The sequence below is a fragment of the Porites lutea genome, chromosome 1, assembly GCF_958299795.1.
Source record: "Porites lutea chromosome 1, jaPorLute2.1, whole genome shotgun sequence".
In the NCBI taxonomy this organism is placed as follows: Eukaryota; Metazoa; Cnidaria; class Anthozoa; order Scleractinia; family Poritidae; genus Porites; species Porites lutea.
Window position 1 is genome coordinate 54,571,150 of NC_133201.1, and position 15,416 is coordinate 54,586,565.

The window sequence follows — 15,416 nt, forward strand, 5'->3', positions numbered from 1 at the left end:
CCGTATTATAGAGCTTGGACTTTTTATAAGGAATTCAACTCCAGGAGAGTTTCCTTACGTAGTGAGCTGGAATATTTGCGATTAGAGTGAAAAAACTCGAATTCACTTTTGAAGCGACGTCCTCGGATCGTAGGTCTCACAGAAACAGTACTCTGTCGCTATAATAAGTTTGTAAAACCTGCGATCCACTTGGTTAGCTGAAAAAGTAGTAATGTCCGTCTAGCCTCTTTGATCATTCAACCAGTAAGTTCGTGTCTTGCCTTTTCCCTGTTTACGAAAGAGACAAAGAAATGATAATCAACAACTGTAAATGGTAATATGATACATGGAAATTTGCTCGTATAGAAATTCAACGTTTTGCACGCTACAGGAACAATATGCACATAATACCGTTTGCACCATACCTTTAGCTCTACAATTCCTCGGTAGTCCCCTTTAAAATCGGTATTTTCCAAACACTTCTTTGTTGCCTCACTTATTTGCACTCTCATTGGCTGAAAGAAAATTTCGAGCTTTTAGATGTCTTTGTTCTCTCGTAGTTAGTTTTGCTTGATAATGTCAATAAGTCGTTTCTACGGCGCTGGTAACTGTTGGCTACGATTCAGTGGCGCTTATTCTAAGTTAGTAAACCAGCTTTCTAAAGTAAGACGTTGATAGTAGTCTGTATAATACGTTATACATGTCGCAGAGTACCAGTCAATTTGATGTTTCGTCTCTGTTTGACCTCTGTTTGACTTCGACGTACTTTCAGTACAACGGCAAACACTACAAACAGTTACACGGTACAGCTATGGGCTCTCCAGTTTCTGTTGTTGTAGCAGAAATTTTCATGCAAAACATCGAGGAACAAGCCCTAGCTACCTACACGCGAACTGTACCTCTTTGGTTACGTTACGTTGACGACACATTCACCGCCGTACACAAAGACGGAATCGACGATTTTCACGAACACCTTAACAGACAGAACGCGGACATACAGTTCACCAAGGAGATCGAAGGAAATGGTAAGATACCTTTTCTAGACTGCTTGGTCACTCGCGACAACAACAAACTAAAAACGACTATTTACAGAAAACCGACACATACCGACCGATTACTAGACCAGTCTTCGTACAACCCGACCTCTCACAAGGCTACTACTATCCGGACTCTGACGAGACGAGCGCAACTAGTTTGCGACTCACCTGACAGCCTACAAGACGAGACTGATTATCTTAACAACGTTTTTAGCAAGAACAATTACAACACGGACTTTGTTAGACGGAACACTCACAGTAACACTGATTCCAACTCTTAGACCAACTCTGGCCCTGTTACGACAACGACTATACCGTACATCAAAGGCACCTCTGAAACTATTGCACGTATATTACAACCTTACAATATACGTGTTGCGCACAAACCGATAACCACTTTACGGCGACTGCTTACTAATGTCAAGGACAAAGACAAACCGGAGAACAGACAGGGAGCAGTATACAATATCAAATGCTGCGACTGCCAGGCTTCTTACATTGGTGAAACCGGCAGAAACCGAAGCACGCGACTGACCGAAAACAAGCGCGCAACGAGGAATGGTGACGTCAACAATCACATTGCTGAGCACTATTTAAAGACAAAACATCAAATTGACTGGGACTCTGCGACATGTATAACGTATTCTACAGACTACTATCAACATCTTACTTTAGAAAGCTGGTTTACTAACTTAGAACAAACGACACTGAATCGTAGCCAACAGTTACCAGTGCCGTACAAACGACTTATTGACGAGATCAAGCAAAACTAACTACGAGAGAACAACTGGAGAACTGACAATTTGACTAACAATAGACGACTGTTTAACTGTGACAGTAGACGGATCGAAACGCACCAATCACTGATTACGAGTCTTCATAGCCAATAACATCACGGATAACTGACAGACGACCAATAACATCGCGACATAATTGACCAATCAGATCAATAACCAGAGTATAATACCATCAACTGACGTGATACAACTCACTTTGACTCTGAAGATGAATATCGCACAGGTTGTCGAAACGTCAGTCACTGTCAACAACAACAGTCCTGTTCAGGACTACGTTCACCCGGACGATCAAACTCAACCTTTTGTTTTTCTTTTTATCATCCAAAATCGAAAAACAGAAAGGTACTAAACACCTTGAGGTGAGGATGAGACTCGCTATGACATGAGTCACTGATCATTTTAAACCAAAAAAATGGCGAAAAGCCCTCATTAAGTGGCAGTGCATACTAGTAGTTTTCCATGATTTACTTATCAAAATTTAAACACAACCATCCATAATCCTATTCACTTTATGCGAAGCTTTCCTAAATAAAAAATCCAAACAAACAAACGATCTCTGAACAACTGAAGAATCTTAATTGCCCCATATTTCATTTCGCAGCGGCGGTGAAGGAACACGAAATGCTTAAAACTAAAAATCCAACTTAAAGTTTCAGTAATTACTAAACAATCCTGAGACTAAAAGCTCACAAAAAGCGTTACCAAGCTAAACTGCAGCCCTAAAATGTATTTTTGAAAGAATTTGTAGTTAAAGTCAAACATGAGAAACTTCGAGGTTTTTACTGGAGTAACTCCAGTGGTTGTCTCTAAACTGCTTAACTTTTCGCCAAGACAAACGCAAAGTGCATGTCTGGGACTACATTTCCCACCCTTACATCGTCTGCCCTCCCCCTCCCCCGGAGTCGGTATGGGCGGAAGGGCGGGCGCATTGGCGTGAGCTGACTTCATGACCAAATTTTCTCACATCTCATAGGTTTCCAATTTTTAAGTGATGGGGCTCTGCTGCTGGCGCTTCAAGCGCGCGGAGGCTTTGCTATGATGTCTGGCCCTGGTTGTTCAAACGTTGGATAGCGCTATCCACTGGATAAATCACTCTCCAGTGGATAAGTATTTGGGAAAACAATTGCGTTATCCACTGGATAGATTTTTATCCGGTGGACAGCACTATCCAACGTTTGAACAACCGGGACCTGGTCTATTAGCAATGGTAATTGAGCTGAGTGGAGTGCAATTTGGTCTGAAATCATACGCGTGATTTTGAAATTGGACGAGCGCGCAGCGCGAGTTCGATTTGAAATCACAAGTATTAAATCAATACCAACATTTATTTGACCAAGTAGCCGGTTTGTTGAAAAGCGGGATCAAAAAGGCTTTTAAATCTCATTTTATACCCGAAACAGAAATGCTGCAACATAGAGCGAAAATGGTGCGATTTAAAACAGAAATGACGTTATTTAGAAGATGAATGACGCGGTTTAGAAGGGAAGTGATTTAAAGCAAAAAATAGTTATTCGTGAATAAATCACACCACTAAGAGCCAATTAGATTGCAGGGATCACCAGTGATTTCAAAATGAATATAATAAATTACAAACATTTTTGGTCTTCATTTATACCATACCAGTGATGTTGACCTGAGCCGTGAGGCAATGTTAACTGTGTCGCCAAATAAGCAGTACTGTGGTCTCCTCTTACCAACTAATCCTGCCGCGACAGGACCCGAATGCATGCCTGGCAAGGAGGATAAAGGTGAAATTTAGACTTCAAGAGAAATAAGAACGTATCATTTATCCAAAACTTACTGTTTCAAATGCTAAAACTGAATACTGCGTAAAGTGAAGCAGGAGACCATTATTAAAACAAACAAAACCAAACAATTCCAATACTTCGCGAGAAAATCTTGAAAACAAGCAACCAAAACGAAAACAAGTTATGTGGACGAAATGTTTCACCACCATCATTTACATTATTTTGGGTCATGCCGCACAAATCACTATTGACATTTTTCTTTAATTACATCACTCTTTACGATGGTGCAGTGCATGTGCGTACTGCAATGTATTTCCAAGGGGGGATGGGGGTATAACGCCTTCGATGACCCAGAAATGCTATTCTGATATTTTTATTTTATTGTTGAAAAATATGTTTTGATTTCAGCGGACCGTGTATGTGGTTAACTAAGAGGTCTATCAACTTTTTCTGGATTCATCAGATATAAATACCAACTGGAAGTGATTACTTGCCTAAAATACTGGTTGCTTTCAAATATATTGACCGTATGTTCGATGGACTGGGACAATCATTCCGACATGGGTTTTACAACTTCAACTGAAAAAAAGCAAATCGCAAATGCTACACTATGATTTGGTTGACTGCTTACCAATGGAGACTGTCATAGGCTTTTTATCGGCAGGATTTTTGATAAGCTTGACGCCCTCTAGCATATCAAGTGCCATTGCTGAGGCTGCTTCAGCATGACGCATGTTCTTCACTGGCGCACCACTGACAGTCATGTACATTGCATCACCCGAGGTTTCAACCTGCAAATTAACCAGTCTCCAGTTAATCTGTACTATTTCTAGTCGTTATTAGAGAGCGGCATGGTGGAGAAGTTAGGGCGCTGGACTTGTAATCCGGAGGCCAGGCGTACAAGTCCTTTCCTGATCGTTTGCTGGATTGCTCTCTGTAGTCCTGCGCTCAGGTCTTCGGTCACGTTTGTAAATAGCCAGCTGGTTTGGACCCGGCCAGTTGGGATTCTTTCGTTTACTCCAGCATTTCTACCCTCTAGACCTGTAAAGGGGGTACTGTCACGGGGTATAAACATGCCTGTAGATGTACTTGCAGCAGTGAAGGCATCACTAAATTTTCCTGCTTTGTTAGTAGGTACTTGTGTAAGCCCCTTTAACTTTGTAATCCTTCACTGTGGTGCCTTTGAACAACCTTTCAGAAGTATCCCATTCCTTAACTGAGTAGACACTAGAGCGAATGTGGTGAGACTGACGGGTATTTTTAGAAATATAAGGGTTATATTGTAACCATTATTTAATTTTTTTCTCACAGATCTCTTTTCTTTGTTCTCCTATTCACCGTTCGATCGTTCCTTTTGTAGAACACTTATCTGTATGCACAGGCTATGCATAGCAGTGAAATGAATCAGGTTTTAAAGGTCTGAAAATAGAACCGGATGTTTCCCCTCTTTAATCACTCGACTACCTCATAGACATCGTGCTTCTCTGCCAGTTTGCCGAATATGGCAAACATGTTGTTTACCAGGCTCACAATTTCCATAGCTCCGACCTGTGAGCAGATGCTTTCAAAGCCATCCATGTAGCTGAACATAACCGTGACACTCTCAAAATTCTACAAATCAAAGTAAGGAGATAAATCACCGTGAACCGTGCAAAAACATTTCTCAAGGGGTTTGAAGCCTGGATCAAAGGACACGTGTTCAGAAAATGTAGCTGGGATGCCTTTAACGAGATGAAACTTTTCCTTAATGTGGATCTTCAGGTCTCCTTGTGGTTAACGTATATTAATGGTCACGTGACATGTCACGTGGTCAAAAACTTAAAATGAAGGAAATTGGCGAATTTGTGACGAATTTACGCTGAATAGTTTCCTCAATTGGCGTTTCTGATAGAGGATAAACATATTGTAGTTTTTTACGTTTGGAATGAATGTACTCGAAGTATAAAATTATTGTTATGAATAAATTTAGACTATATTTGAATGGCTCCGAGGCTGAAAAGAATAGGCAATAAGTTACTCATCCCTGAATCTCAAATTTTGTTTTACACTCTTTTGCTTACGAGCCAAATATGAATTATTTTTATTATTCTAGATCCCCCTTATTTCCAACGATTTTATTAGGTTTTTTCTTGAGTAGAATAAACAGTTCAACATAAGAGAACTGCTTAGCAGCGCAGGTCCTTAGTATTAGGGGATTCTGTTGGCACATCTTAGAGTTAGCAACATACCTCACAGGTTTCCACAACCTTACCACCACCAAGTCTCAATCTATCGGCGATGGCTTTCCCCATCTTTCTACAGTGCAACTCTTCAATTTTTTTTCTCATCAACGCCAAATTTTCCATGTTTTCTTCTAAGGCCTTTCCTTTTTCGAATTCCTGATCAAAGAGAAAAGAGAAGAGATCATAAGGAACCGAATTTATTTTTCAGTTTCTGTTATGTAAATATCCTCTTATGACTTTCTACAGTACTCTACTTCATAAGTCTACTCAAATTCATGGTAAAAGAGTGTGCCACACGAAATAGCGCCCCGAACATAATCCACGTTTATTTTATCGCCAAATGAAATAAGAACGTACCAGAATGTTCAGGACATTTATCAATCAAAGCTGAAAAAGGAAATAAGTCTTGAAAAGCCAACGAGCTGTCCCCTAAAAGTACTTGTTGGGCTAAGTTCTGATACCTTTTCCAAGGTCTTCTCTAGTTGATGCATTGGTTTTATCCCAGAGAGCACCATCTCGCGTGACATGTCGTGCAAACTTAGATCGTTCATGTACAGACCAAGGCGCATCATTTCTTCAGTACCTCCGATTCTGTTGAAAGATATGCAGTATATTTTAGCGACGTCCAAGAGCCAACCTCCAACAAGATACATTAATTCTTAGGCAAATTATTTGGCACGTAAAAGGTCGACCATTTGACTTATGAGGGAGGGTTGGGGGAGGGGGGGGGGCGAATATTCTTCACTGAAAAAACATCTCTCTCATGGCGGATAATGCTGGAAAAAATCTTTCACCGTCATATGTCGAGGAAAAATCTATAAAGAGCTTGCTCACAAGCTAATCTATCTCTAGAGGTGTGGGGATGAACAGTTCTCACCCAAACCAAATCACCCATATCCCAACCTCTCAAAAGTCAAATGGTCAACTCCTTATTTCAGCAAAGCAGTCTGAATCTGTATTTACAAAAGGTTGTAGTCAAGTTGGCCCGAACCTCTTTATACATGCCTTGGTTAAGTTTTTGAATCGCGTTTTTGGGCAGGAACGATTTAACTGATTTCTATGATTTTTTTGCATCCTTAAAAAAGAATGGTAGAAATTTAAGAAAATGTTATTTATTTTCTTGTAGGACTGGTTTAAAAGCGTTTGAGAGATCGGCATATTTTTAAAATCGCATTTTTTACAAAAAAATTTCAATAACTTCGAAACCCTACTACAAATTTTTCTCTAACTTCAACAAATAAGCCTCAGAGCTCTCTAGTTTTATATCTGCAAGTTTAAAGTCAATCGTGACCACAGAACCCGCTGCACAAACTGTTGGTCAAAGCTGACGTACAAATAGAGAAAGAGTGGCGACGATTTATCTCCTATCTGCAAGTGAATTCTTGCCCACAGCTTTATTGCAAGAAAGTGAGTAATCAGAAATCTACGGTAAATACAGTTCGCAATACAAAAAGAACAACTACATGGGGCCGAATTGCGAGGCAAGATTGAAGAACTTCTAAATATCAAAGTTACTGTGTATTTTGTGCAAATACTTGAACTTCAACCTAGTAAGTGTGACACTTCACGTCCGCGTACAGGAAAGGGCAGACGTAAGTACATGTAGTGGTTTCACTGCAAAGTTTTGACACTTTGACGTCATTTCGTTGGTCGATGAGAGTACAGACCATGGAAAATTGTTTTGTTTTTTACCATAGCATTGACGGTTTTGGAGTCCACTTCCGTTGAAATTCTCGGATAATCGCCACGCGAAAAAGATAAAAACAAACTTGCGCCACAATCACGTCATTTCGATGGCCTGTACTCTTGTCGAACATGAGCTTTCGACCAATCAGCGCGTGAGATATCGCTCAGTTATGGTAAAAAATTTCTTGGATGCATAGATAAACAAATTCTATTAACCATAACAAACGATATACAGTCAACTCCCGATGACTTGAACCTTCAAGGGAAATCGAAAAAAATTCGAGTTATCGGTACCTCGAAGCAAATAGCCGGAAGTAAGGGAAAAACCAGTTTTGACTGTGCAGTGAACATTTTAATCACATTTAACTGTAAAAATGTCAAGTTAAAATGAAATCATGCTTCTAGAATATAAATCAGAACGTAAAGTAATAAAACATAGCCTAAATAGAGTGTGCGTTTAACTATTTCGAGAATAAAAGTTATTTCATGTAGATTTGTGCCAAACAAAGCTATAAGCCTACAACACGTCAATGGTAAATTCAAAATTCAATGTTTCGGACGCCAGTACAATGTTTTTTTTTTCCCGACTTTAAGCGCTCAAAACATGGTTCGAGTTAATCGAGGGTAAAATTACAGCAAATGTGTGAAGGAAATCCAGGGGAAACCGAGTCTGATTCGAGTTAGCGAGGGTTCGAGTTATCGGGAGTCGACTGTAAATTCAATAACATACAATGGAGAGCAAATGTAGATCACTTTATTCCATGAGCTTATGTACTTCATGATTCCCCGTAGATGAAGCTGTGGTTTGTGGGGCATCTGCTGCGCCGGATTTTCATTTTCCTCGAAGTCGGTGTTTCCGTTTTTGAAATCCAGTGAGGACTGGATGGAGTTGACGTTCGCGGGGGTGGAAGGGTGTAAGATTGGTAGAGTACAGGTCAACTCAAACACCACTTGCCTCGTCGTAAACTAAGAGTGAGGGAGAACTCCACAATTAATAGACCTTTCCATTTTCAACTTTTTGGATAAAAAGCAGTAAACGAATATCCACCGAAACTGCTTGAAAGAGGGCCTTGAAATATGGTGACTTCCCAAGTTTAAAGGTGATGCGTCCAAAGGGTTTCGGTCGGGGGGGGGGGGGGGGCACGTATACAAACGTCTGTTCGTTAGTTTTTAACAAATCTCATTCAAACTTAGCAACTTTACTAATTTACACACGTTCTTTCCCGCTGCGTGGACGGATTTTTGCTATCTCGTCCTGGTCAAACGTTGAAAAAGCAATGGAAGGGTCTATTGGTCTGAAAGAATGCAGATTTGCTGGCGCGACTAGAAACGACCCTAAAGATACGCTGTGACCTTTGTCGAAGGGCTTCGTGAATTTTCTATGGCCAGTTAGGAACGATGAAGGATAAGCAGGGTCAGTAGTTACGGGAGGTTCCGAGTTCGAGTCCCAGGTGTGTCCATTAATTTTTTTTTTGTCAACTTCCTCCCAAACTGTGTTTACAGTGGGGATAACGTGCGTAGCAGGCCCAAGAAAGAACGGGCGCGCGAAAGGGAGAAAGGGGCACTCGTGTGCCTCTCTCTCGCGCGCTCGTTCTTTCTTGCGCCCACTTTTACCAAGCGCCTGCAACGCAGGCTACTGTGGGGCTCTTAAAACCGTCACTCTTAAAAGAAGATTGTCTAATCACAACGTTTTCTGAAAACAAAGGATTCTCAATTCTTACTCTCCTTTTTTTTTTGTTTGCAAACGGACCAGTAAAATTCTAGGTTCAACTATGCAACCGTTGAAATCTTTAAACTTAATATTATTGGTCCGTTTGCAAAAAACTTTTGTTTTCAGAAAACGTTGTGATTGGACAATCTTAATTCTTAGAAGTGTCCTGGTTTGAGTATCCGCACTGTAAGTAGCTCAATTGTAAACTGAAAAAGAACTCTCGATCTCGTTCAAGAACTCAGGAACTAACTCTTCATCGACTTCAGGGGGAAACAAAGCGATGTCAATCATATGTTTTATTTTAAATTAGCTACTCTGGGTATAGGGTACCGGTAATGGCCTCAGAATCTTATTCAAAGTGACAGGCCTCTTTTAAATGTGTGCTTTTGCGGCAAACAACACACCATTTTATCATACTAACCGTTTCCCATGTGAACTCGGCTTGTGGTCTTCTCATAATGAAAAACTCTCTGATGTCGTTTCCGATGATACGATTTCCCACAGAAGCTATAATTCCGTGTCCAGCCATATTGATTGTCATATCTTGCGACAAGGCAAAACTGAAAGGAAATATACTGAAAAAAATCTTCACGTTGATACCTTGCTGGCTCTTAATGGATAGTAAGTCTGGAGCCGGAGGTTTGTACCCAGAATTGTCAAAACCCAAGCGGTAGACAACGTGAGTTGTATTATTGACGACTTCGTTGCCTAGAACTTTTACATCCACGTCCATGTTATAGAACTGAGACGCGATTTCTTTGATTTGACCAACCACGTAGAACATAAACCCCTTCCGTTTGGAAATGTAGTGCAAAATTAGCCCAGAGCTTGTTTCTTCCTCACAAAAGAAACTCGGGGACTGAAGCTGTGGATAACCGAAGCGCATGTGCTCGTGTAAGCTGTCAATTCCTATCAGAAAATCTCGGAGGCAGCGGCCGCTTACTTTGATGACACGATCGTATCCATAGTGACTAAAGAATTTCACGAAACAAGTGCCAAAATATTGCATAAAGTCGTCACTTAACATGTCAGTCTCTTCTCCGAGTATTTCGGCGGCAGTGTCAGCAATTTTCGTCATCGAGCTTTCACTGTATTGCTTATGCGTAATAAACATGTGATTGCATATTCCAGCACGCTCTCGAATCTCGTTCCATTTAGCCTCACCGAATTTCTCCGTAAGGAAATGCTGGACACTTTCCAGAAGAATCCCGTACATTTTGGTTTAGTAGAAAAAGTCTTGCGAGGACCTAAGCAACACTCTGTTGAAAAAAGAAAATAAGCACTTTACAGCTTGGCATTCACAAAACCTCTATAACTCTCTATGCAGGAGAGAAACAGCTGAGACGCACTGGGGCAAGAAAAAACAAAGCAAATTACCACGATTTTAAATGATATAACTGAGCCGTTTGTCTTGTCGCAGGGCAACCCTTGGTCCCCAGCATGGTAGTTTTGCACTGCGTGAATAACTAGCTGCGAAGGGCATATTAGTCTGGCTACATAATTCGAACTGCCTCACAGAGCACGCTCGAGAATCTACATAGGCACTAACATACATCGAAAATTAAGGTCCAGGTTATAGGAAAGGTAAATTTAACGGAGATGCGTCACGAAATTAAGCCAAATTCATTTAAGAGCTGGGACCGCAACTAAACTGCGTGAAACATCAAAATAACAGCTGAAAACATGAAAAGAAGGTATAAATGACACAGCAGAGGAGGCAAAAGGAGAAGCGGATGGACAAACTGGAGGAAGATTAAAACGGATTGAAATTGTGGTTTTTGGGAACTTGTTAGCGTAAAAGTTTTTCAAAATTCTATTTTGTTGTTTGTAGCGTTTGATACAATGCTTGGGAGACATATTTGTCATTCACAGGTAATGTCTCTAGTTCCATAGCAAGTATAGACTACGAGCAGTCTCTCTTTTTACTTGGTCCGTCGAGCAAAACGCGCGAGACACGCAAATGGAAAATGGCGTGATTGTAAGAAACACGAAACTAGGCAACCGTGACACAGCCCCTTAAATTACGGTACGCAATGAAGCAAAAACATGTCAATAAAATGTGATTGATGACTTAAAATCATAGCTTGAATATTAATTAAATAATGTGAATATTTAATGACATGAAAGATAACTCACCACAGGTCGCACATTTTCCCTATTGTACGGAGTACTAAAGTGTGACGTCATAAAACTGAAATTTCTGAAATTATGGGATTTGTCAGAATATTCTGAAAGAACAATGTCAAAGAGGTCTACTTGCCAAAAATGAGCATTGGGGGCAAATTGTCTCTGAGATCGTAGCCCAGTTATGCTTACAAAACTCCATACAAACCCTTCTAAATTTTTTTTGGGTCGACCCAAAAAAAAATTAGAAGGGTTTGTATGGAGTTTTCTGAGTATAACTGGGCTACGATCTCAGAGACAATTTGCCCCCAAATGCTCATTTTTGGCAAGTAGGCCTCTTTGACATTGTTCTTTCAGAATATCCTGACAAATCCCATAATTTCAGAAATTTCATTTTTATGACGTCATAACTTTAGTACTCTATTGTAAAACTGTTTAAGCAAAGCACCTGATTACACCCTCGTTCGTAATTTCAAGAATATCGAAGCATATAACTTGCAGAAATGATAACGCGAGTAAGTAATGTACTACACTCTTGGGCAATTGTCTTGGAGACTGCGAATATTACTACCTTTTTAATATGTCTTCAAAATGTTTAGTTATTGCATAATGTATTTATTGGCATAAAATTTTTGGTAATATAATTTAAGCGATCGTGGTTGTTGTCTGTAGAAAAATAAAACCTTCATTGATACCTTTTGAGAAGAACATGATGTCTCATCATTTTGATTTAAGTCTCAAAACACATCGTTCAATTAAATTTTAAGTGAAAATCACTCAATTTCATTTATGAACGTACAGAAAACCACAAACTCTCCAGAAAATTCCAAAAGTGAAGAATACCTTGGTAAAATAGACACTCAGAGTTGGTCCCTAGCTGCCTTTCTTTACTTCCTTTCTTTAACTCTCTGTAAGATGGATATCTCTCTTAAAAGGGACATTTAGTCATGCCGGACCCAAAGTATCTGTCTTCGAGGGAGTTAACTGTACGGATAATTGTTTTTACCTTGCCATGCCTTCCGTTTGCCTCTCCTATATTAATATTTTTATTGTCTTAGTAAATATCTACCTATGACGTCGTTTCCTTAATTAAGTCTAACCGGTAAATTACGTGCCTTCCTGTATACTAATGAAGGCATTCGTTCATGCTAATGAGTGACTGCCTGATAGTTTCTTTCATATATTAACACCTGTCTTCCACTTCCCTAATGTTACAGAAGACACAATGGCCGTTCTTATGCTAGAGATGATAAAGTCGTCTAGAGGCATTTAACGCGTTAGAATGCGTTGAAGTCGACTGGTGAAAAAAATGTGAAGCATAAAAGTTCAAGGAGGAAAAAAAGTTGACGAAAGCATTGGAAAAAGCAGAATTTTGTGAATAAAAGATAAAACACTGACTCTTCTTAGTCGTTTCTGGACGGCTTGGACATAAATGTGACCTATTAGACTTGTCTCTTAAAGTATCTCTACTTAAACACTATAAAAAGGCGATCGCCTCTGGCAAGACGAAAAGCCGCTTAATTGTATCATTCATTTCTTTCAATTAACGCTAAGCACAGACAAAGACTTAAAAGGTGATTACAAAAAACGTAGCCTCCTCTATCTCGATAAAATGACCAATTCTTGATACTTTCTGACTTCTCTGCTTTTAGTGACGAAAAAGTTACCTAACTTTTTTTAGCAACCTCTTTTGTTTACGCCCCATAGCCACCATTTCCGCTCTTAAAAGAATGCGAAAAAATAAAATATAACAATATAACAACAGTACCTGTAAATTCTGAAAACGCGTCTAAGAGGTTCAGTATGATAGAATTCTAGTATCTCTTGCAATAATGGTGTTTGCTTTTTTTGTGGAAGTACTTAAAATAGTCATGAACTTCAGTGAGAACAAACTCTTGGCTCATTGGGAGTCAGTTAATCATGCATGCGAGCCAAGGAACGAAGCCGATATTTGCATACGCTGACTTAATTGGCTCTGCAGTAAACTCCGGGTACTTTTTAACAAAAATCAAAATACAACCTATTGAAAACCGGCATCATACTGATGCTCACAATCGAACCAGACACGTACACTTTCCTTGAGACACAAAAATTAAATTTATTGCCCTTAAAAGCAGGAGCCCATAACCTGGAGCGAGCAACTTCCATGCACTTGTGTCACGACGTTTTCACGGACGATATTTTTTGCCTTTTAATAACTTTTAGTTTTCATTTTTGATATGTTATACTTCGAAAACGCTCATCGACATGGTGGAGATTCTATTATATTTTCGCGGGAAAAAGTGCCCTAGAATGTGTCTAAAAATAAACTTGTCTGTAAAAACGCTGTAACATAGGCCAAGTATTGGGCGTTACTCGCTCCGGACGTAAGTTATGAGCTCCTGTTGAAAGCGAATACAAAAAGTTAAAATACCCAATGATTTGAGAATGATGAAAATCAACCATCTTCTTGATCTTCGTGTTAAGAGAGGGAATAAAAGGTGGTTTTTGGACGTATGAAGAGCGGATGTCAGTAAAATATCTGCCGGAGGTCTACATTAGTGAAAAATCGAAAATTCTCAAAAAAATTCGCAAAGTGGTACCAGGTAAGTTATTAACATTAATGTGATTTTTACTCCGATCCGATAATTATTTTAGACGTACGCGGGGCTGGTTGTTTTACAGGCCAGACGGCCGTGTGTCGTTTTAAGAATCAAATCAATCTTCATCAATTTAAGGGCGAGCAACAAATAACTTTGTCAGAAAAGTACAAAATTGTACACATTTTAAATGGTGATTTACTCAGTTTGAACAAAAATGTAATATCTTGGAGATATTTCTTTCGATGAAAAAATGGCAAATTTCAAAGTCCAAAATCGTCGATTTGTTCGTCGACTTCAGTTAAAAAGTCTTATACCATGCACGTTACAAGCGTTATCACTTTTGTCAAAATCTATTTCCAAAACTATGGGCAACTTAAAAGAAAGTTTTTGAGGCCAAAAAAATACAACTAGTACTTTTTTGAAATTTGAGCTTTCCTTGACTCAAGGGACCGATGCTAAAAACTCTGAAAAATGGAAAACGAAATCAGTTTGAGCAGCAGTGGTTTAGCTATTAGCAACCACGACGTGTTTAGCCAGCTTGGATATAACTGTCGTATGGAGAGAATTAGTTCGGAACACAAACATGGCCGCCGTTTCATTGTTTTGGAACACCAATATGGCCGCTTTGACGTCATGTGAAAACGCTCCATTGGAGCTACAGTGTTTTTACATGACGTCACGGCGGCCATTCTATGGCTGAAGACCTCATCAAATGTAAACTGCGAGTTTATTGAATGGTCTGAAAGACTTTTACTAGTAAGAGATATATTTCCTTTTTCAAAGTTAAAGTTTGGATTATCATTCACATAGACAGCAACCACGGTAACGGTGTCTTATCACCCTCGGAGACCCAGCGGCAGCTAGTCGAGAGGACGGAATCGGCTCGTGGTGAAAGTTTACTGTAAGCTTTCACCACGAACATTCTATCCTCCCAAATAGCTGCCCCTGGATCTCTGAGGACGACAGTGGCCGTGAAAACGCCACTTATCGTACAAACTCAAGTTCTTCCAAACAAGTTCATCGCGTGTAATCCAACTCGCTCAATTTTTTAAATCCAATGCTAGCCACTATCCGGGGTTGAATTGTTAAGGCTCAGGGGATCATTTCTCAAAGGTCCCTTTCGTTACGGGACCCCCAAAACTGCTGTACTTTAAACATTTAATATCAATGTTTCAACAGTTTGAGGAAAATATGATAAAACTCTCAGTTAACACGATCTTTAGAGATCTTTAGATCTTGATGTTGATATTTGGCTCCAGGCCCAATAACGTTCGACAAACGGACAAGACGAGCCCAATAACGGCTGCGAAGGACGCAGTGGAATTCTTCGGTAGGTACCTCATGTATGATCCCCATAGTGTACCCCAAATGCCGAGTGCCTGATGTATTGCAGGCTCATGAGCTTTTCAACAAGGTCACGCGACTGGAAATCACTCCTGCTACAAAGCCAAAGATTTGCCCGGCTTCTGTATTATTTCCCCAACAGGAAGTTAGCCATCGTAGTGTTTTACCCACAAAAGAAGAGAGGTT

The 15,416-nt window shown here is 39.9% G+C and overlaps 1 protein-coding gene and 1 long non-coding RNA gene across 2 annotated transcripts in view; both read right to left on the minus strand.

Moving 5' to 3' along the window:
* LOC140922075 (uncharacterized) overlaps positions 1-3,534 on the minus strand; it is a 3,790-nt gene extending 256 nt beyond the window's left edge. Inside the window, exons 1-3 of the long non-coding RNA XR_012164068.1 lie at positions 3,434-3,534; positions 405-494; positions 1-267 (exon numbers count right to left, since the gene is read on the minus strand). The exon at positions 1-267 is cut by the window's left edge and continues 256 nt beyond it. This is a non-coding gene — a long non-coding RNA (uncharacterized lncRNA). The remainder of the gene's footprint in view (positions 268-404; positions 495-3,433) is intronic.
* A 635-nt stretch (positions 3,535-4,169) lies between these two features.
* On the minus strand, positions 4,170-10,435 carry LOC140932292 (soluble guanylate cyclase 88E-like). Its single transcript, XM_073381916.1, has 6 exons — positions 9,602-10,435; positions 8,200-8,435; positions 6,245-6,374; positions 5,790-5,939; positions 5,026-5,172; positions 4,170-4,352 (listed from the first exon to the last, which is right to left on the minus strand). Exons 1-6 carry the CDS (start codon positions 10,394-10,396, stop codon positions 4,170-4,172), a joined length of 1,641 nt encoding a protein of 546 aa, XP_073238017.1. The 5' UTR covers positions 10,397-10,435.
* Positions 10,436-15,416: the final 4,981 nt, after the last annotated feature.

Bases quoted from the DNA above. Each gene is read 5' to 3' on its own strand.
- LOC140932292 (XM_073381916.1), bottom strand. From the start codon at position 10,396: ATGTACGGGATTCTTCTGGAAAGTGTCCAGCATTTCCTTACGGAGAAA. The intron at 8,436-9,601 runs GTTAGTATGATA...CCTCACTCTTAG, and splicing joins CCGAGTTCACATGGGAAACG to TTTACGACGAGGCAAGTGGT. The intron at 4,353-5,025 runs GTAGTCGAGTGA...GTTAATTTGCAG, and splicing joins AGAAGCACGATGTCTATGAG to GTTGAAACCTCGGGTGATGC.